The 23,005-nt window shown below is 40.6% G+C and overlaps 1 protein-coding gene and 1 long non-coding RNA gene across 8 annotated transcripts in view; one reads left to right on the plus strand and one right to left on the minus strand.

The window, feature by feature from the left end:
• Positions 1-22,996, minus strand: part of LOC125746437 (death-associated protein kinase 1-like) — a 56,995-nt gene extending 33,999 nt beyond the window's left edge. For 4 of the 7 annotated variants that reach the window (XR_007398965.1, XM_049020391.1, XM_049020392.1 and 1 more), the window contains exons 1-7: positions 22,607-22,771; positions 21,925-22,081; positions 6,168-6,389; positions 3,279-3,417; positions 1,889-2,018; positions 112-160; positions 2-28 (exon numbers count right to left, since the gene is read on the minus strand). Coding sequence is in view for 6 of the 7 variants with exons in the window: in XM_049020391.1 (XP_048876348.1) it covers positions 2-28; positions 112-160; positions 1,889-2,018; positions 3,279-3,417; positions 6,168-6,389; positions 21,925-21,986 (629 nt within the window). In the remaining variant the exon portion in view is untranslated. The other 3 variants (XM_049020387.1, XM_049020388.1, XM_049020389.1) reach the window with 3 other exon arrangements.
• On the plus strand, positions 5,561-15,862 carry LOC125746466 (uncharacterized). Its single transcript, XR_007398976.1, has 4 exons — positions 5,561-5,698; positions 6,362-6,499; positions 15,038-15,096; positions 15,542-15,862. It is a non-coding gene; the product is annotated as an uncharacterized LOC125746466 (long non-coding RNA).
• Positions 22,997-23,005: the final 9 nt, after the last annotated feature.

A 23,005-nucleotide genomic window follows, 5' to 3' on the forward strand; every position in this document is an offset into this window, starting at 1 on the left:
CAGTATGTATGTAATGACACCAATACTCCTGCAAGGAAAAGGAAAAATTTCACAAAAGAAAGGGGGAAATCCTCAGTGCTTCACCGATGGCACAGTGAACGAGTGGCTCACCACATATCAGCCTCCAGCCCAAGCGGCTCGTAATTCACAACTTCTGGAGCTGTAGAAGCAAGACAGAGAAAAAATAAGATACAGATTATATGGTTTTACGGTTATGGCTCTAGAATGCTATTCTCATCCTAACTATAGTAAAATCTATGCTAAGATCCATAAATCAGAAAGTAGAACAGTAAACATTCCGGCACTTAAAGTTAATACTGTATACATGTATGTATTTCTCTAAGATTCTCAAAGTGCAAACAGCACAATCCTACAGTGGCTGTCTAGTGATTTCTTTCTTTCTTTGGTAGTTGTGACTTGGCCACTCATATTAACCTATTGCCTAGGCCCCTGATATTATGCACCTAGCTAATTTAAGCCTGACTGAGACCAAAAAAGAGGAATTCTGGCAGCATCCTCTGTTTAACACTGATGGTCTCAATAATGCAATTTGTTTTTTTTTATTTTATCACATTCTTCACCAGTTAAGCATAACCAAATCAGGAAAACAATTTCTGTAGTGAATCACTTCCTGTCAGGAAGCAGCTGCCATGTGCCATTTCAATTTACACCTTAAAATGCTTTTGTAAAGTAGATAGTTATTTAAGGGAGATTTGGTGGCTCAGAGGGTAGTACTATGGTTTCATAGCTCCAGGTTAGGGGTCTGATTCCTGCCCCTTGCTCTGTATGTGAAGTTTGCTTGTCTTCCCAGTGCTTAGAATATGATAGGGATGTTAAGATTCACCGATTTGCATTGGGCACCTGCATAAAAGTTCACAATGTGATTGCTCCAATTAAAAAAGTGTGCACCTGATACAACTTGGATTGAACTTGGATTGCATCATTTCTAACATTTTACTTCAGTAAAATTCAATGTCTTAATATTTAATTATTAGTTAAGGCTTATAACTTATAATACAAATGTGAGCAATAATTTTTGACCAATAATTTTATATTTACTGCGATGGGCTGCCCCCCCCATCCTGGGTTGTTCCCTACCTCGTGCCCATTGCTTCCGGGATAGGCTCCGGACCCCCAGCGACCCAGTAGGATAAGCGGTTTGGAAAATGGATGGATGGATGGATGGATTCAGTCCCCACTCTAAACTGTTTCTGTATCTGTACCATATTGAACTTCACAGTATCATATTTTTTTGAATCGCATTGTGTTCAATCAAATTGCGCCGAATTGCACCGCATCACAATAGGGCTGAATCATATCATATTACATTAGTAGTTGCTTCATATGTATCTTTAATGTATCGGATCACTGCCAATGCTTTGAGATGTGTATCGCATTGCCTCAGTGATGGAGTTGCACATCCTTAGTTTATAGGGAGCCATGCCCATTTGACATCATGCTCCTTTTCCCCCAGAAGGACAACATTAAATAAAACAAGCAAAAGAACAAATGAATAAATGAAAGGAAATAAGTCCCATGTAAACAAACACAGTGTAAAATAAGCCACCATATGGGAAAAAGTTCCTGTAATTACAGGGCTGCAAACTTCCATACACCCAACCAGACAGAAAAGACTGAGTCTTCTTCTGCCACCAATACCTCTGTCCCACCACTAGAAGGCTCCTTGTGATAGTTGGTATAGCTAATAATAAACTTTAAGATCACAATCAGCCTTAAGACTGATGTTTCATTCCTCTGTTACAACTGGCTACTGCAGTGTGGAAAAAGGAGAGGGTTTCTGATGCAAATAGAGTTGATTCTCCATAAATTCCCCCGTTGTAGATTTTTCAGATTTTGAGTTTTTTTTGCTAAAAAAAGAAAAACTGACCAACAAATTCTGGAGTCCCAAATATGTTTTTGAAGTCGTGACCAAAATTGATCTTGTGAGCCAGACCAAAGTCGATGAGCTTAATGCGTGGATGAGGCACCATGTTGTCCAGCAGCATGATGTTCTCAGGCTGTGGAAAGAGAGGAGAATACAGGAAGCAGCTGTTGGTGCAGGTAAAGCACACGCAACATTACAGGGTGCCTCCCCAAAAATCAGAAGCACATGCGAGCAGTAACAACATTGTTACCATTTTGTTTTTGTCTGCATGCCTAGTTATGCTGACAGACTGCCAATATTTTCATGGGCGTGTAAGACAAAAATAAGTACATCTAAGTCACTTTAAGGTAGACTAACTTAAGCACACATTTTAACAGGAAATTCTTTAATGACATTGGTTGGATGATAACAGTAATGCCATGTTAGAATGCTGCTTTTTTAGAAGCTCCCCAATGACTTAGCTAGTAAAGGAATTCGACTCAAGTGTAGGCTTGAACTGTAGGCTGTAGCTTGAAAAGCAAATGCAGCTCTGAGCCTTGTCATCTACCGAACACGACGAAGAGAGCTTAGAGGAAGGGGTGGCTTATTTTAGATTTGGCCGACTGCTCTATAAACAGATATTAAAGAGCTGTTTTGCTTTGTGTCGGCCAGTTGCCTGGGCCCAGAGATGCGCTTCTTAGCCAATGAGCGATAGTGTGACAAATAGCCTTTGGCTAACAAGCAGAGGTATTGAAAGATCAGCACATTATGTCCTTGATGCTTCCTGGTACTTACAAGGAGGTGCTGTGGACAGCCAAGTAAAAGTGGTAATCGAGGACTAAAGGCGAGAATGATAATAAACGTGCCCTACATTTCTGCTATCCTTATCCCTCTCTGTTGCTGAAATTTAAATTTAACTTTATTAATTGAAAATATATTGTGAGGTGTTAGTAACTAGATTCTGCTATTGGTTTCAGTTGTGTAATTTTTCTGGATTTTTTTCTGTGCAATAATTAGTTACATTGCATGAAAATGAATATAGGGTGCAGTGAAAACGATAATATACCTTTGAAATTTTAATGATATAATTTTTAGTGATCTTTATGCCATCAAAGCTTGATACAACAGGACCCTGTAAACTTTGAATTATGTATCACATGCTGTATAATTTTAAAATTGTACCTACATCACACTAATTAACATTAATCCTTAAGTATAATTAAGCATCATTATAGTAAAGACACGGGAATGGGTGAAACCACCATTCCCAGAATTCAAGTGTAGGGTAATTGTGCTCAAAAACAAATTCATAGCCTGGGAATGCTGGAAGACACAATTAAGGGTCCTGCAAACTGACAGCAGAAAATGCAAGAAAATGCAAGCCTCTGTTCGGGCAGAAAAAAGAGGCTAACACCTTCAAATCAAAGTGGGCGATCTGTTTTGAGTGAAGGTACGAGACGCCGTCCAGGATCTGCCTGAGAAACTGGGTCGCTTCTTCCTCTGTTAGGGACTCCTTCTCAGCCAGGAAATCGAAGAGCTCCCCCCCAGCCACGCTGTGATGTCAAGAAAAAAATTTCATGTTGGTGACAGCAAGAAAGAGGATGTCTGTCCTTGTCAAATTATCAAAAGCATTGTTTGAGTGTTTCTGTAATGAACATTGTTGTTATGTATAGGTTACTTATATATTATATATTGTTTGTTTATGCATACAGACACTCCTCTACTTACAAACTTTCAACTTACGAACTTTAGGACATAAAAAAGAAGAGGACTGTAAGTCCAAATTGTGTTCATTGGGCTTCAGTCTCGTGTACGCAGCATCAATTTTTTTTCTGCCTGCCAATTCCGGGTGGCATAACTTCTGGCTGCTACTCACGCCGCGCAGCAGCGTAGCATGCGTACTCCCAGCATCCTAGTTCTTTGTACTTGTGTATACCCTTAAAATGATGTTGAATAACGACTTATGAACATTTCACGGTACGGAAATAAAACTATATAATCTGTATCTTATTCGGAATGTATCTATTCACAAGCAGAGGAGCGTCTGTATATTTAAGGACAGTGAATCGATAAAAAAAACTAAATTATTAATTGAACGGATTTATGTGACTAATAACATTGAAACTTACAATCAGAAATATTTATACAATGAATCCCTAAGTTAATGCACAATTAACCCAACTGGAGTAAATGACTCATTCTCACAAATGCATTACTGTAACGTAAATTTTGTCAGATTTTTAAAATTATTTTGAAGACGTACTTCATCATTTAAACTGTCAGTTTTGCCTATGGGGTAGTTAATCAAGTTTGTTATGTTACCATTTATATGTGTAATAAACAAAAGTATTTTATCAAATACCCTTATCAAATTACAGTAATGTTGGAATTATAGAGAAGTTTTTATTTCAAATAGAACAGATTACTGTAAAGCACTCTCGTCTGGTCTACCTAAAAAATCTATTTCAAAATACCACTGCCAGAGTGTGAAAAACCTCTCGCTGGGGACAGTCCCTACTTCACAGGGAAATCCAGCCCGTTCCTCACAGAGGTCTCCAGCCCCAACCTCACAGGGAACTCTAGCCTCTACCGCACAGGGAACTCCAGGCCCTTCCTCACTGGAGACTCTAGCCTCTACCTCACAGGGGACTCTAGTCAGTACCTCTTAAATCCTGTGGCTTTTAGGATTGATTTTAAACTTCTAAAATGGTAATGCTATTTTAAATTTTTACATGGACTTGCTCTGCCCTACCTCAGTGACATGACAGTAAAGTATGTCTCAGACAGATCACTCAGCTAAGGAGGGAGGAGGCAGCTTTTAGTCATTATGGTCCCAAACTCCGGAACTCTCTCGCAGAAACCCAGAGAGCTACTGAATATCTTAGTACTTTCAAAATTAGGCCAAAAATGCATCTTTTCAGTACTGCATATAATAATTTACAGCAATTAAATAATTTTTTAAAATTTTATGCACATATTATAACCAGTTACTTTATTTCATTTTTTCTAACAATATGAGGATCCCCCCCCCCCCCCCCAAAAAAAAAGCCCTTGTGAGATAGTGGTTAAAGGCCCTGGTGAGGTAGGGGTTAAAGTCCCCTACAGAGAATGTGAATGGTCCTGGGGTTCTGCTAGTATTTCACTTAATATATTTTTTTGTGCTTTTTTTATTTCTTGTTGTAACCAAGGGGGTTTGGGGGAATCAGGATCATTTCTTTGCCTTTTGCAGATTATGTGGTCTTGTTGCGTCAATTGGGCTGTAACGTGCAGCATGCAATGGGGCGGTTTGCAGCTGACTGTGACACGGCCGGGATGAGGATCAGCACCTCCAAGTCTGAGGCCATGGTTCTCGACCAGGAATGGGTGGATTGCCCACTCCTGGTGGGAGATGAGTTACTACCTCAAGACATTCGGGAGGGGCTCAAACGAGAGCTGCTACTCCTCCACACCAAAAGGAGCCAGTTGAGGTTGTTCGGGCATCTATCTAGGATGCCTAGATGGGGAGGTGTTTCAGGCATGTTCTACCAGGAAGAGGCCCCGGGGCAGACCCAGGACACGCTGGAGAGATTATGTCTCTCGGCTGGCCTGGGAATGCCTTGGTCTTCCCAACCAATCCTCCAATTATTGGAGCTGGAGAAGGTGGCTTGTGAGAGGGAGGTCTGGGCATCCCTGCTTAGACTGCTGCCAACCAGGAAACAACTACTGATAAGTGGTGGAAAATGCATGGATGTATGGATGTAATACATTTTAGAAGATAAATTATTGTTTTCATTTTTTATCAAAGCAAAACTGTGCGGATCAGTTGCAAGAGAGAAAAAACATGTCGTGCAGAAGGTAACTATAGAAACGATGGTTAATCATATCTCCATGACCCTCTTGATCAACGCGTTAAAGTTTTACTGCTGAGGTATGTGAAAAGCTTACCAAGTTAGCTGGGTGAGTGAATATGTGGGATGACTACAAATCAGTCTGGTCAATGATTAACTAAAAGGGGAAGCTGCTTTCTATATTTTTACACATGAACTGACATGTTAAAAGAATTCATTTTTTGTCATCTAATGTGTGGATTTGTTATTTGTTGCTTTTTATCTGAAGGTAGCTGGTTCTAATCCCTTAGCTGGCACAGGGACATCACTGTGGGGCCCATGAGTAAGGCCTTTAAATCCATTTACTCCAAGGACTGGCTGACCCTGCTTTCTCAGCTGTACTTTTCACACTTATTAGCTACACATAAATGTAAATGTGATGGCGTCCAGTACAGTAGCCAAGGGGTAGTGAACCACTGTTTTGCAGCTATACTCACAGTTCCATAATGAGGATGACCTCGGCCTTGTTCTCGAACACGTCATGTAGCGCGACAATGTTGGGGTGTTCGATCTCCTTCAGGATGCCAACCTCGCGCTCGATGGCCTCTCTGGTCACACCTCGGCGGCTGGACTTGTTGCGCCGCTTCCTGATGAACTTGGCTGCATACTCTATTCTTGTTCCTTTCTCCAGACATTTCCTGACCACTGCAAACTGGCCACTGCAGACCAATGACCCATGCAAAGTCAATAAACTTTCGGAGGAACATGGAGCAGCATTGAACGTATAAAGGCAATCCAGGATTACAGTTCTGCTCTGTTCATTTCTGAGGTTGGTATATCAGTCATACAAACTACATTAATTCTCCTCTTTTGCATGGAAATGGTACATTTGATTATGTCAAGAGACTTTTTTTTACAATTCTCCAGTAAATAAAAACTTGTGATACAGTTGTAATATCTTTCTGCAGTACCTATTTAGTTAACTTGTTTTGTTAATCTGTATATTTTTTATACTTAAATATTGTACCTTCTTATGTGTTGTAATCAAACAAGAGAATAGACCTTGATAGTTAAACAGTGTTTTGTTTTGTGGTTGTTCGACCATCACAAACACATGCACCCTCCAGGCTGGAGTAAACCCCGATTTTAAAGTATAAACAGATGTTGCCTCTTGTGCACCAAGCCCCACTCTGGAACATACTTGTGTTCTTTTGTTCTGTTTGTGAGGTGAGTCATAATGAATCAGAGTGTTTTGAGTCACGCGGGGTACAATGCACCACTAACCATGCGGGTACGGACAAGTAGATGCTGTGGTTTTCAATAACCGTATGTGGTCAAAGAGTTGGACGGGGAGTCAGATCACCGGGCGAACTCTGGATTATCGTTTTTAAAAACACACACCGATTCCATTGCATAGTATGAGTAGCTGAAAGAGCCACATGAATAAATCTGTGCTTAAAAAGTATATAATGGGACCCCCCCTCCAAAAAAAAAAAAAAAAAAAAAACCTAGCTATAATAGAACAGCTTCTTAATGTTACCATAATTGCACAGACGCTGGAGCTCAAAAAACAGTGGGAGGATCTAAGAAACTGTTTCCACATTAATTGGAAGTAGAGGCCCTAACTTCCAATTGAAAGGGGCCCCATCCATTTTCGCTTCAGTTCTTATTCACCAAAGCTTTCCACAAAATAAAAACTCATAGTACAAAAACATTTTATGTAAGGCTGAGTGTTTGCTGGAACTGATCCATGGAAAGCCTACTGCAATTGTGAAAGGTGCTTCAGCACACAAACTCAGGTACATCCCACTGATATGCTTAAAGGTCCATAGACTGCTATGATAAAGAAGGGGTTTCGTAGAAACCTCCTAGTGTAAAAGCTGGAGAATGGCTGATCATTTCCTGTGTCTCATGGTGTGATACTATTTGGTTCATTCCTGGTTTTGTCTTTATTACTGTTTGGTTTCTGTTTTTTGAATAATCCCTGAAATTTCCTGAAATTAGTTCTATTCATCATGCATTCATCAATCTCAGACTTCTTTCAGTAAACTTTAGTATAAGTCCACTTAATTCATATTGCGTTATATATATATTTTTTTAACGCAGCCTAATATGAAATTTGCTTTTTAAAACACTTAAAAATCACAATAACCTGGGCCTTACACTTGTTGCCTAGAAACAAAACCACTTGGATAGCACAAAGTTGGAGACAAATTTGCATAAGTCTATTTTCGTTGTTTGCGTCTCAATTAGCAAGTTGCTTCATTCATGAATTTTTATTGTTTACACAGTAGTCACATGATCCTTCAAAGGAAAACTGCAGTGCCAGAGAATTTGCCCTGAATGTATGAAAGAGAAAACATGCATGGGAAGGGCAGAAGCAGGGCAACTCTCGCATATACTAACATACACACCGACAGTCACTGACCATGCCAAAGACACTCAGTTACTACAGCTTCTATTTCCAAGGCGTTTGAAGTGGAGAGATGGCTCATGATTTTAATCTCCTGCAGAGAATACAGCTTCATTTTGAAATGTAAATGGATTCACAGTCAATGTTGAGGCTTTCCGACAAAAAAGGAAGCCTCTTCAATCTTCATGTGGATTTGGCAGTTTAAGCAAAGGCAGAAGATGCAAAAGTTCTAAGGGTCTTTAATTCCTAACTCACCAAAACCATGGTGATGAAGTGTTTCTATTTGGCTACAGCTGCAAATTAATAGCTTAATGCCTGCTTTCTTATACCAACTCCTGTACTTACAAGATACTTACTAAGAATAATGCGATGGGTAGCTTGCATCTTATGTTACTGTTTAACATTTACATTACGAAATATGAAATAAAACAAATTTACGAAATGACGTACATTTCATCAAATATAATGTATATGCGATTGCTAGATACCCGGCAATAAAAATATACCAAAAATATAACAAGCATTACCATCAATTTTTATATAAGACTATTTTATGACTGTAGTAATGGAGTCCCAATTGTATGCATCTTGGGGCTCTACGAACATGAATATTGAGAAGAAGAACACCACATCTCTAAAAGTTCATTAATCTGTAAATAAGCTTCAGTCATCATATAGTACTGGCGTTCTGTGGAAATACAGAACCTCAGAAAGGAAACTTGCTACATTTACTTAAGGCCTCAAGCAGTTTACTTGCTTAAATCACTACAAGCACTGCAGACTCCTGTTTGGGGGATAAGAAGCAACATAATCGATGCTAATGACTGAAAATGGCTTGGCCTGAACTGTCAGAATATCATTTTCTGAGCTCCTAAAGAAGCAAACAAGGCAGTTGTACATATTAGCTGGGTGAATTAATGGACCCCAGATCTGTGCAGATGTGCTCTTAAGAATATTCCAGCATGGAAAAATCTGCATTGAATCTTGCATCTCATCCCCGTATTTCCTCAGCTTGGCTGTCAGCTTATTTACATATTTTCAATTAATATACTTCATTGCTTTTTGTGAACATGACTGATTTGTAAATATAGCCAGACATTTACACATTTTACAAATTTATTCACCTTGATGTTAAACAAGATTCATGTTCGTTCCCATCCTTCTAATCACACAACCTACCAAGAATATGACACAAAACAGAACAATTGTTGATTTTTGCATGACCAATACAACAACAATAAATAATAATAAACAAGACTATTTACAAAGTGTAGTGTTTTTCAGATTCACTTCACATGCGAAAAGTGCTTGGCTCAAAACTATGGGGAGACATTCCTGTTTGGGGCACTGAGGCTCAGGTTTTGTGGCTCAGGACTCCCTCTGTTATTGAAAGGCTACTGGTTCAAATCCCATGGTCAACAGAGTAACTCACTGCTGTGCCCTGGGCCCGTGGCCCCAGTGGCTCCAGGGAGTGGCTGACCCTGTTCTCTCAAATCTAAGTATTAGTAGTCCGTAAGTAACCTGGGGACTGCCTGTATAGAAAATGAATGGATGTTAAATTTTGAATGGCACTGTTGTATGGCCCTGTTCAGGATTAGCAGGTGGAGGTTGGATAGTTGGATGTATGGACTTTTGTATGCACCTTTTTTAAGACATCAGTCTGTGCATTAGAAATGATAGCTGTGTGATTTGACAACTTACTATAGAGGCTTATATGTTAGGACTTGGCTGGCTCGGCAGGTAGACATGTTGTCTAATACCCCTAAGTTAGGGGCTCAATTCCCACATCAGGTCTATGTGAGAAGCTTGCTTGTTCTCTCAGTGCCCTGGTTCTCCTCATACCAAACAAGTGTCGCTAGCATCTCAAAATTGCCCAGAGAGTATGCAAGTGCCCTGTGATAGACTAGCCTTTAATCCAGCATGTGCTCTTGGGTGGCTGGTATTGGCTCCATGACCCTAACGGGAATGAGTGCATAGAAGATGGATGATTATGATTTTTATGTTATGTCTCGACATCCTTTTCTTGGAGTAGCAATCAGCTGATCAATACCAGAGGAGCTACACTGAATATTTTATCCAGTCCATCAGTTCCTCATTATAGTTTCTAACTTATGATTGATGATACTTTTGTTTCTTATGTGATACTTTGTTCCTGAATTGTGGATACATCTTTGTTTAGACAGAAATCTCCTGTTTCTGTTTTTGTTAGACAACATACAGTTTATGTGACATTCTGATCATTATGAGGCTGGGATCATTTCAAGGGTGCCAAATTCTTTTCCATGGTTTCCACTGTTTTCATGTCTATTACTTTAACTTCATTCATTACCAATATTACGTAATTCAGTCTTTCAAAACTCAGCACCACATGAAACTGGTACAAAATTCTGTTTCTTTTTTTTTGAATTGCAGGGATGCAATTCTTTTGTTTTAATCCAGATACTTTAACTGATTTTCCCAAAATAACCCTTAAACTATTTCTTGACCTAAGGTGAAATTTGGCTTTAGTAGATAACAAAATGAAATATAGAAATTAATGTGGGCACAGCTGGCAGACAAGCTGACATAATACTCTACCAGGAGAGTGAATTGAACCATTATTCTGTCACATATTACAGCTTACAAATACATACAAATACTGATTCTCTGTTTCCTCTACCTGCAAAATCCATAAATATTTCATAAGGATTCAATCAGTGCAGGTTTGAGGTGAACTTTGAACTTATGCCATGTCCCAGGGGGCGCAGCCCATAATGCAAGGGACCACCTGTGAGTGCTAGTCCACACCCGGCACATTCAAACACAAACACACAATAAGGTCAGTTTAGATCCACATGCAATGTTGGAGAAACCAGTCAAAGAGTTCCCAGCCAAAACTGACACTATATATGGGAGAACATGCAAACTCCACATACACAATTCTGGTCTAAGCCTAACCTATAACCTGGAGGGCTGCCCAATACACCACCGCACTGTCCACCCTGCAGCATGAAATATCAAAGACAATCTACTTATAAACCCAGGTCAATGTCAGTTATTTCAATATAAATCTCCTTAAAGACTTCTGGGCAATCTGGAGAGGTACTGATATTAAGATATTTTTTGAGAAGTACTTGAAACATAAATGAAAATCAAAAATACTAGTTTGAGCCCAGAACATAGTTTAAAATTATTAGATTAAATATAAAAAACAGATCTATCTGATGTAAAAAGATGCTCCTGTGACTTAAAGAAAATTTTACCCAAAATATATTTTTGTTGGCATAAAAGGCAAAAGGTTTGATTAAATATTATTTCTATAAATATACTGTTGTCCTAAAAGAATATGGCCTTAAAAGATTCAAAACACAGTAATACATTTTATAATGAAAGTGCCGTGATTGTGGTTCTGTACCTACAGGAACTTAAAAAATAAATTGCTTCTAAAACCAGCCACCACTTTAAGGTTATTAAAATCACACACATCACTGGTACTACTCAGAATGCAGCTGAATTAATGAAAGACAATGTGCTACATCAGCTAATCATAGGCAAAATATTTATTTGTATATACTGGACTTTGTTCTGTTCTAGAAGTGATGGATTTATACGTCCATCCATCCATCCATTTTCCAACCCGCTTATCCTTCTGGGTTGCGGGGGGTCTGGAGCCTATCCCGGAAGCTATGGGCATGAGGCGGGAAACAACCCAGGATGGGGGCCAGCCCATCGCAGGGATTTATAAGTCTCTGAATCATTATACATTCTGTATCACTCCTTAGAATACTGTGTCATACACTAAATAGCCACTGGTAAGAAAACACACAGTGATAAATGGGCCTGCATTGAAAAAGCGATTGGTATGGATGGATGGATGGATGGCAAACATATTACACGATTCCTCTTTTAGTTAAAATATAAACGTAGACAAAGTATTTTAAACTGTGTCAAAGGATGAGTAGCAAGGTGCTGTGCTTCAAAACTGAAGCCTTGTTGCCCCCACATCTTTGTGTTTGCATTTTTCCTGCTCCCTTACAAAAAGGTTTCCAGTTTCCTCCAGAAACTGGCGTGAGCTCAACTGGTGCCCCTAGATTGTACATACAGTATCAGAGTATGAGTGTTTAGCCCTCAATCCCATCCAAGGTGCCTCCTTCCTTGTGCTCTGCACTTCCTGTAGTAAGCACCAGACTCACCATGGCCGGAAGTAATGGAAGATGCATTGATGAAATAATAATGACATTTTTTTCTAAAATCTTCAGTAGCCATATAATTGTTAAGAAATAAACATGATATGTCTTCAATTGAGAACTGGCATAATTATAAATGTATACTGCTTTTGTACATCAAAATGACTTTATGTAAACTGAGTAATATTGTTATATAAAGGATTAAAAAAAAATCATATGATTTCATTAACATCTGATATTCTAAGGCCTCAGAATAGTCAGCGGTAGTTCATATTATATGCTGATTCAAATACAGGACAAAACAAAACAACAGTACTCAAACTGCACACCACTGCTCCTTTTAAGGTAGCTTATGCCATGTTAAGCAGAGGTAAAAACCTAATCTGCGGATTAGTGCAGATACTGTAGGTGGGGCACTGCACTTTGTTTATCATTAGCTCTGCGCTGCTTCATTCTCCCGATAGAGATCAAACAGGTATGTTAATGGAACACAGATGAAAGGCTAGCTGAGGGTCTAACAGCATTAATGAATCATTCTCTCCGGCATCTTTGCCCACAGACCTGGCCTGCTTGTGCCTGCGTTGCCATGGCAAGCGTGTCCATCAGCTGCTCTATCCTCTACCCTCTACGCCCCATTACTAGGTTATTAACTTCACCTAGAGATCATTTAGAATTTATTTTGAAGTATAAGGACTGCAGAGGCAGGGGCCCACAGTCACAGGAAGTGCAAAAAAAAAGAAAAGGTGAATCAAACTCAACTCTCATTTGTCAAAATGCTATTCAGTGGTTGTCGACCAATTTAAGAAAAATAAATTCTGCTTGTTATTCTTCGAATAATCTCCATAAAGGATTACATGAATATCAATCAAGGTGTATTTTGCTGTAATTTCAGTATCCTACTCCAAATCCTTACCAATGCGCCCCCCCCCGTGTTAAAAGAGAAATGAGAGATCACTGCTAGGAAATTTCCAGTGCATGTATTAATAAAATTCAGACTAAATCAGCTGAGTCAGAATCCAGTTTGAAATGCACATGGTAATTGGATATACCTACAATTTCAGAAGCTTATTTACCATGTAGAAAGACAACTTTGCAACAAACAATTCAATTCAATGCAAAATATGTTCAGCTGCTGCTGAACAAAAAATGACTCTGCTGCTGTGTTTTGTTATTGTCTTTTTAACCGGAGAATCTGAGAGGAGACGTATTCCCAGGCTACATCTTCATGGAGTGCATATAAAAGACAGGATCAGTTGTGATGTGCCAGACGGAGATCTGGACACTTCAGTGGATGTATAAGAACATCTTAAAATATTAATACATTCACACTTATTTCAACATAGACAAAAGAACAGTGTTAGTTTGTAAAAAAAAAAAAAAAAAAAAAACTAAGCAAAAACACTGTTTTAAATTCATATAAAATATTTAACAAAAAACCTTGTTTGAAATCTAACACGAAAGGCTCTTAATGTAAAAATATCATATGCCACAGCTCACATCTATCCATCCATCCATCCCTCCATCCATCCATCCATCCATCCATCCATCCATCCGTCCATCAATCTTTCCATCAATGCATCCTCTTGCAAACAATTTTCCTGGTCATGGTCATGAGAGAGCCTGGTACAAATTCCATGTAGCAGAGGGAACAAGGCAGGGGTGTACCCTGGATGAGATGCCAGGTCCAATTTACATGTGATTCCTTATTTCTCTGGTATTAGGATGGCATTAGTACGACGGCAAAGACTATTTCTTCTGTTATTCTTCCTCTATTTAACAGCCCCATCAATGGATGAAGTGAGCTAATAACATCATTTTTACACTGTGACCCCCACATCTCAATAACTGAAATGTAAAATGAATAATGAAAATTGAATATTGTAACATTAATCAACATTATTGTACCCTATGTTACCGAACATCTTCTAGAGTGAGTCATATTATTCATCTGTAGAAATACATGTGGGAGGACAGTGACAGATCATATAACTGAGATCCAAGCTCAGCTGTCTGTATCAGAAAAAAGGAAAAAAATAAATATTATGCAAGAATTTCCCATTTGGCTAGTATGACTGTAACCAAGGAAACTGCACTACCAAAGCTACTAGAACTATGTCTCAATGTTTGGGTCTTTTATCATCATCATCATCATCATTTTATTATTATTATTATTAGTAGTAGTAGAGGTAATAGTAGCAGTAGTACTAGTACTGGTAATAATAGCAGTAGTTTTGTTCTTGTCGTTGTAAAAGTCATTCAATTACTGTGAAGAAGACATGTGTTAATGTATAATTAATACTGTCAGAAAACGAATGTGTCTTGATGTGATAGTGACATAATTCTGGCAATCATCTAAATCTTATAACACCACAACCTCAAAATAAACACCTCCTTCGCGTCAAAGAAAACTAATTCTTCACCTGGAGACTAATATTCTGTGACAAAACCAATATAAAGAAGATGTGATTTGTCTAGATTATTCTTATCCATTTCTGTATTTTACGAAGGTGTATAGTAACTGGCACATTTGTGTGTCACTGAGTTCATTGCTGAAACCTAATCATCCTATTGGTTTAAACAGCTACTAGTTATAAAGTGCATAAAGGGAAAATAATGTGTTTTCCTTTTTTCTACGTAAGTAGAATTTTCACCAAAGAAGCCATATTTATTTTCTGATGCATGAAGCTTATCTATAATAACTGTGGGGGGTCATGACACAGAGATGAGAAAAAAATCCAGATGGTTTCCTTCTAACACTTAAAATATAAGAGAACCTCATTCATTCTAGGTAACTATGAAGAAGCGGAAGAGAAGACCAATATCAGAAGGAGCTGGATTATCATTTAGGTATTAAACAACAATGACATGTTTCAGAACCTTTAAGAATTTGTTTGACATAATACTGGCCTTGCAAATGGTGAGATTAAAAATACTCAAAAAAAATTGCCTCTAGACCAAAGAATAAAGTGGTCAAAGTATGACTGTATTTGAAAATCACTGGTGGCTGGGCACCCTTGAAAATAAAAAAATAGCTTAACCCTAAAACGACTCAAATCAAAATATTGTCAATGATACTTGTGCATTATGTGGGTTATAGGGGGGTATGGATGAGACCTGCCATGTCATTCTTAGTGGATGAATCTACAGTGAGGTGTAGTCTTATGGCTTCATTGTATTATTATTATCATCAATAATAATTATTGTTATTATTTATTATAATAATTATTATTCAAGTAGTCTACCAAATACATGCAAAAACAATCTTAAAAACAGGACATCCTTTATTCTACAGGAAAAAATGTGAGTCGTCACAGGGGCTTTGGCGAGGACATAGAGAGCGACTTCTAGACAGCTTTGAGGAGATTCTGGTCCACCATCCGGCGGCTCAGGGCGGGAAAGTGGTGCAGCATCAACACTGTTTATGGTGGGGATAGTGCACTGCTGACCTCAGCTCGGGATGTTGTAGGTTGACCTTCTCTGCCAAATTCAACTTAATGTACTATATTACGCCAATTATTATTCTTTAGCAATGAAAATATGGTTACTTTTTGAAGAAGGTTCACTATTGGTGTTCCAAGGCTTCTGCCAATCAGTAACCTTAGCTATCCAGACTGTAGAGCATATTATTTTTATATTATATAATTTTTTTCATATACACCAACAGCATGTAACATTTACTGCCCCATAATAATGCATGAGAATGCAACATCGTGCTAACAATAACAATAATACGGGTAATCAATAAGCTTCATTATGCTGACCTTACTTCTCAGGAGATATACCCACCCAGTTCCAGTACATCAAGTGCATCAGACCTTTGAAGAATGAAGATCCTTTAACAATACCTAAATTATTCAAGAAAGGCTTTAGAGATCCTCTCCTGGAGCCCACACCTTATCGTGGTGGAGGGGTTTGTGTGTTCCAAAGATCCCAGGAGCTAAGTTGCCTGGGGCTTTATGCCCCTGGTAGGGTCACCCAAGGCAAACAGGTCCTGGGTGAGGAACCAGATGAAGTGCGTATAAAGATGAGTATAAACATGGACACACCTTTTCCCTCGCCTGGACGCGGGTCACCGGGCCTCTCCCCTGGAGCCAGACCAAGGGGTGGAGCTAGATGGCGAGTACCTGGTGGCCAGGCCTACACCCATGGGGCCTGGTCGGACACAGCCCAAAGAAGGCACATGGGTCCCCCCTCCAATGGGCTCACCACCTGTAGGAGGGGCCAAAGGGGTCGGGTGCAGTGCGAGTTGGGCAGTGACCGAAGGTGGGGACCTTGGCGGTCCGATACTCGGCTGCAGAAGCTAACTCTAGGGACATGGAATGTCACCTCTCTGGTGCGGAAGGAGCCTGAGCTGGTGCACAAGGTTGTGAGGTTCCGACTAGATATAGTTGGGCTCACCTCGATGCACGGCTTGGGCTCTGGAACCAGTCTCCTCGAAGGGGGTTAGACCCTCTTCCACTCTGGAGCTGTTCACAGGGAGAAGCGTCGAGCAGGGGTGGGCATACTTATTGCCCCATGGCTGGGCGCCTGTACATTGGGGTTTACCGCAATGGACGAGAGGGTAGACTCCCTTCGCCTTCGGGTGGGGGGAAGGTTCCTGACTGTTGTTTGTGCTTATGCGCCAAACGGCAGTTCAAAATACCCACCCTTTTTGGAGTTCTTGGAAGGGGTGTTGGAGAGCACTCCGCCCGGGGACTCTCTTCTTCTGCTGGGGGACTTCATTGCTCATGTGGACAATGACAGTGAGACCTAGAGGGTGTGATTGGGAGGAACAGCCCCCCCATCTGAACCAAAGTGGTGTTTTGTTACTGGACTTCTGTGCTCGTCACAGATTTTCCATAATGAACAATATGTTCAAGCATAAGGATGTCCATATGTGCACTTGGCACCAGGACACCCTAAGTTGCAGTTCAATGATCGACTTTGTGGTCGTGTCATCGGACTGCGGCGGTATGTACTGGTGTGGAGAGGGGCGGAGCTGTCAACTGATCACCACCTGGTGGGGGAGGAAGCCGGTCAGATCTGGCAGACCCAAACGAATAGTGTGGGTCTGCTGGGAACATCTGGTGGAATCCACTGTCAGAAGGAGCTTCGACTCCTACCTCCAGCAGAACTTCGCCCATGTCCCGGAGGAGGCAGGGGACATTGAGCCCGAATGGGCCATGTTCCACGCCTCTATTGTGGAGGTGGCTGACTGGAGCTGTGGCCGTAAGGTGGTCGGTGCCTGTCGCGGCGGCAATCCCCGAACCCGCTGGTGGACACCGGTGGTGAGGGGTGCCGTCAAGTTGAAGAAGGCCTGTGGAACTCCGGAAGCAGCTAATAACTACCGGCAGGCCAAGCAGGATGCAGCTTCGGCGATTGCTGAGGCAAAAACTCGGGTATGGGAGGAGTTTGGCGAGGCTATGGAAATGACTTCCGGACGAAGGAGGAGATTCGAGGAGATTCTGGTCCACCATCCGGTGGCTAAGGGCGGGAAAGTGGTGCACCATCAACACTGTTTATGGTGGGGATGGGGTGCTGCTGACCTCAACTCGGGACGTTTTGGGTCGGTGGGAGGAGTACTTCAAAGACTTCCTCAATCCCACTGACATGCCTTCCAACATGGAAACAGAGTATGGGGACTTTGGGGTGGACTCACCTATCTCTGGGGCGGAGGTCACTGAGGTGGTTAAAAAGTTCCTCGGTGGCCGGGCCCTGGGGGTGGATGAGATTCCTCAAGGCTCCAGATGTTGTAGGGCTGTCTTGGTTGACACGCATCTGCAGCATCGCGTGGACATCGGGGTCAGTGCCTCTAGATTGGCAGACTGGAGTGGTGATCCCCCTCTTCAGGAAAGGGGACCAGAGGATGTGTTCCAACTATAGGGGGATCACACTCCTCAGCCTTCCTGGTAAGGTCTATTCGGGGGTGCTGCAGAGGAGGGTCCGTTGGATAGTCGAATCTCGGATTCAGGAGGAGCAGTATGGTTTTCATAGTGGACCAGCTTTATACTCTTGGCAGGGTCCTGGAAGCTTTGTGGGAGTTTGCCCAACCAATCTACATGTGCTTTGTGGACTTGGAGAAGGTATTCGACCGCGTTCCTTGGAGAGTCCTGTGGGGAGTGCTCCGGGAGTATGGAGTGCTGGGCTACCTCATAAGGGCTGTTCGGCCCCTGTACAACCAGTGTCAGAGCTTGATCCACATTGTCGGCAGTAAGTAGGACTCGTTTCCGGTGAGGGTTGGAGTCCACCAGGGCTGCCCTTTGTCACCAATTCTGTTCATAACTTTTATGGACAGAATTTCTAGGTGCAGCCAGGGCGTTGAGGGTGTCCGGTTTGGTGACCTCAGGATTAGGTCTCTGCTTTTTGCAGATGATATGGTATTGTGGCCTCATCAGACCGTGACCTTCGGCTCTCACTGGAGCAGTTTGCAGCCGAGTGTGAAGTGACTGGGATGAATATCAGCACCTTCAAATCGGAGACCATAGTCCTCAGCCGGAAAAGGGTGGGGTGCTCTCTCCGGGTCGGGGAGGAGGTCCTTTCCCAAGTGGAGGAGTTTAAGTATCTTGAGGTCTTGTTCACCAGTGAGGGAAGGATGGAGCAGGAGATCGACAGGCAGATTGGTGCGGTGTCAGCAGTGATGTGGGAGCTGCATCAGTCTGTCATGGTGAAGAAGGAGCTGAGGCAAAAGGCAAAGCTCTCGATTTACCAGTCGATATACATTCTTACCCTAACCTATGGTGATGAGTTATGGAACAAGATTGCGAGACGAAATGAGTTTCCTCCGCAGGGTGGCTGGGCTCTCCCTAAGAGATAGGGTGAGGAGCTCGGTCATTTGGGAGAGACTCAACGTAAAGCCGCTGCTCCTCCGCATTGACAGAAGCCAGATGAAGTGGCTCGGGCATCTACTTAGGATGCTTTCTGGACGCCTCCGTGTGTTCTGGCATGTCCCACTGGGAGGAGGTCCCAGGGAAGACCCAGGACACGCTGGAGGGACTATGTCTCTCGGCTGGCCTGGGAACGCCTCGAGGTTCCCCAGGAAAAAGCTGGATGAAGTTGCCGGGGAGAGGGAAGTCTGGGTTTCCCTGCTGAGACTGCTGCCCCCGCGACCTGACCTCGGATAAGTGGAAGATAATGGATGGATGTCTTTAGAGATCTTCTGTATTGTGTAAATTGGTATGCGTATTAATGTGAATATGCACATTTGAAAGCTATATAAGTGAATATGCACATCTAAATTAATGTATAATGCATATATAATTAGTTATGTTAACAATCATTTATTGGAGGTGACTAATCGTCATTTGTAGCCCTAACTTCTCTGGTGTTCCCATGTTGAGCAGAGGTAACATACTTCAGCAAAGTTGTCTTCTCTGCTGATACTCCCAATATTCACCTTTTGTGGATGGACTATTAATCTATTTATTTTTCTAAAAGTATCGTTAGTTTGTCAGGATTAAAATTGACTAAGGTATTTGAAACATAATCTTATTATGACAATATAATATGGATTATTTAGGATGTGAATAATTTTATAGTACAACACACTACTTCTTCTGATCTCCTCATGATGGATTTGATGATTTGTGATATATTTGATGGATTTCTAGGACCTCTACCACTCCATACATGTGTCCTGTTTGCCATCAGCACATCTAACTGAATTCACCAATAAAATTGTCACTCATTTTGACTAATCATCAATTGTTTGACTACCTCAATCAGATATGCTGGCCTTGGAATGGAAGAAAAAAAATGAATGGAATAGTTATAAATGGAGGTTTAGAAACCACTGTGTTAGATAACTATCCAATTTCCAGATACCTATAAAGAAATATGGTCTCATAGAATTTATATGACCTCACTAAACTGCAGGTACAGGACATTGCATGTAAAAGGAAACAATCCCTCAAAAGATAGATTTTTTTTTTTCTGTTCCTTTGCAGTGTCTTAAGTCTAGCATAAAATGAAAATCATTCAGTTAAAACCATTGACAATCATTTTGGAATTCATATACCTAATTTTCTTTCCTGCATCCCTGAAAAATAAAGGAAGGGTAGTAGACTTTGGTACAGCCTTTCATTCTTCACAGTCATAACACCTGCACTTCAGACTAGAAAATCCACCTGAAGCTAAGTTGGTTTAGGCCTGGCCAGTACTGGGATGGAAGTGCTGTAAAAAAATGGGGCAATCCTTCGACTGAGACATAAAACCGAGGCCCTGCCTCTCTGAGGTCATAAAAGATCCCTGAGTATCCTTTGAAAGAGTAGGGGTGGTACCCCAATGTCCTGTCTAAAACTGCCCACTGTGGCCAGTTCAGATCTGGCCTCCTAATCATCACCTATATCTAACTGGTGAATTCTATCCCTGCCCCTTCACCACCTCTACTTTTCACGCTACTCTGTGGTGAGTGTACTGGTGGAGAATGGCTGCTGTCACGTCATCTGGGTGGGGGCTACACGGTGGTGGTGGTTGAAGTGGCTCCCCATTGCTTCTGTAAAGTGCTTTGGGTGTTTGAAAGTGCTACATAAATGTGACTTTCATTCATTCATATTCCTGTATAAATAAATGAATATGACCTCAACCAATTTTAAATCACAGCTTGTGGTGCCTCCTTTGGTTGTCAGAAATAGAAATTCTGATTCCATCATAGCAGCATTGCACTACTGTATGAATGCCAAACAAGAAAATGCTGTGATTATCTAACGGAACCCAGAATCACCTGGGAAGGGGGGTGAAAAATGCAGAGAGTTCAAATGCTCCATAACAGCTTCTTCTTTTGACATGCTGCTACTGTAGAAATTTTCTCTCTGATTCTACCTGTAGACCTTCCCTCCACAATCTCAGGTATTTTGTTACTTTGTTACTATGTTTCTTGAGATTATAAATACAGGCATCACCATGTGCTACTGTGGTCCTACATTAATATCAATAGTAAGATCCACTGCAGTATCACCATCAAACTGGATTGGCCATATAAACTACTTAAACTTATATTTCAGTTGATATATGTACACATCTAAGTTGAATGTTTGTATATAATGCAAGAAATTAAGATGAACTACTTTTAACATGCAGCAAATGTTGTCATCTTTCAACCTGCACTTTCCAATACTTGTTATTGACGAGTCAAACAAAATGCTTCCAAAATGCTTCCTATTATGCAACTTGGATTTTAAAATATAGGTCCTTTCAGCAAGCAAGTACTGACCAATACTGACATTGGTGAAACATTTACACATAGCAAAATTATATTTATAATGTGGAAATCTATGACAACAGAATGTTAGTTATTTTAGTTATAATTTTGCAAGGCTGTAAATTTCTAACTTTGTATCATGTAAGACACATCAATGTGTAATTGCACTTAAAGCCTATATTGGCTCCAAATATAAAAAGAAACACTAAAGCTCAAATGCATTTAAGAAATAATCAAAAATCTTAATAAATTAGCCCCTTTACAATGCTTAACTTGCATTACTATTTTCAAGTTCAAGAATCAATATCTAACCCAAAGTATTTTTCATTCAATCGCATTTCAGTGTTTCTGCTGGTTCAAGAATCAGTTCATGTCGTAGGTCAAAGCCTACGATTGTAATCAGACATAAAAATAAGAATGAATCTTACAAACAAGAAATATCCGTCCATTTGTCCACTACATGAAACAATATGATTTTATAATTCCAAAAAACCGCTTACCTTCCAAGCTCTTCGCCGATTTCATAATATTCCTCAACATCCTCCTGTTTGAATATGAACATGTTGATTGACGAGCTTTCTGTTGCCGAGAAGCCAAACTGCTCACAGCGTTCCGCACTCCATCTCCGTCAACTTTGACGTTTGTCAGCGATCACACCTAAACATGCACATCGCTGTTTTAGGTAAACGTGCAGGTTATTTTAGCTAAAAGGAGGAATTAAACGAATGACATTGCATCGTTATGTCTTACAAAACGCGACTCTAGGTACGCGAATATCACAAGGTGATCGTATTAACATAAATCAGTTTTGGTAGCCGACTTGGCAGCGTGATCGTTTGCTTCCAGCACGTAAAAACTTATTCCTAAATGCGGAATATATTATGACGTTTTCGCAAAAGCATTGCTATACCTCGGTCCAGTTTTTTTCTCGAAGGTAGGCAGGAATACCGACTGTAACCACGAACAGATATGTAGCCTATTTATTTTTTTATTTAATTTTTTTCATACGAGTAGGTTGCTACAACCACATAAAATAATCACAATAAATAAACCTAAACATTACATCCGATTGCACAGTACATTTTAATATATTGCATGTCTGTGTATATTCATATATATGCAAACTTTATATCATCTACGAAGCAATATGACTGACCAGATTTAATAATAATAAAAAAATACCTTTTTTGTATTTTGCGCAGCAGAATTACCATTAGCAAGATGTGTGAGCACAAATCAGTTTAAAATGAACGATGCCGCATTCATTGGAAAGACCGCATATCGGCTGCATAAGTAAGGAGTGCCGGTTTCACATAAATATTCCGACGTCTGTCCGTGTATTCAGCTGCTTACATCAAATGCACTAATGGTTTGATCCGAAGCAGGCGGTCTGAAGTTTTGGCAGCAAAGACATTAGGAGTATGCCTTGCACTGATGAACGGTAAGATGGAAAATCCCCGATTTTTTCCCGTAGTCCCCCCTAAAAAAAGGTACAAAGGCTAGCAACCTCTTGTAATCCAATGTGCATGAAAACAATACTCTGTGTGCGCACGTATCATTGTCTCTCTCAAGTGTGATTCT

The sequence above is a fragment of the Brienomyrus brachyistius genome, chromosome 7, assembly GCF_023856365.1.
Source record: "Brienomyrus brachyistius isolate T26 chromosome 7, BBRACH_0.4, whole genome shotgun sequence".
Lineage (NCBI taxonomy): Eukaryota > Metazoa > Chordata > Actinopteri > Osteoglossiformes > Mormyridae > Brienomyrus > Brienomyrus brachyistius.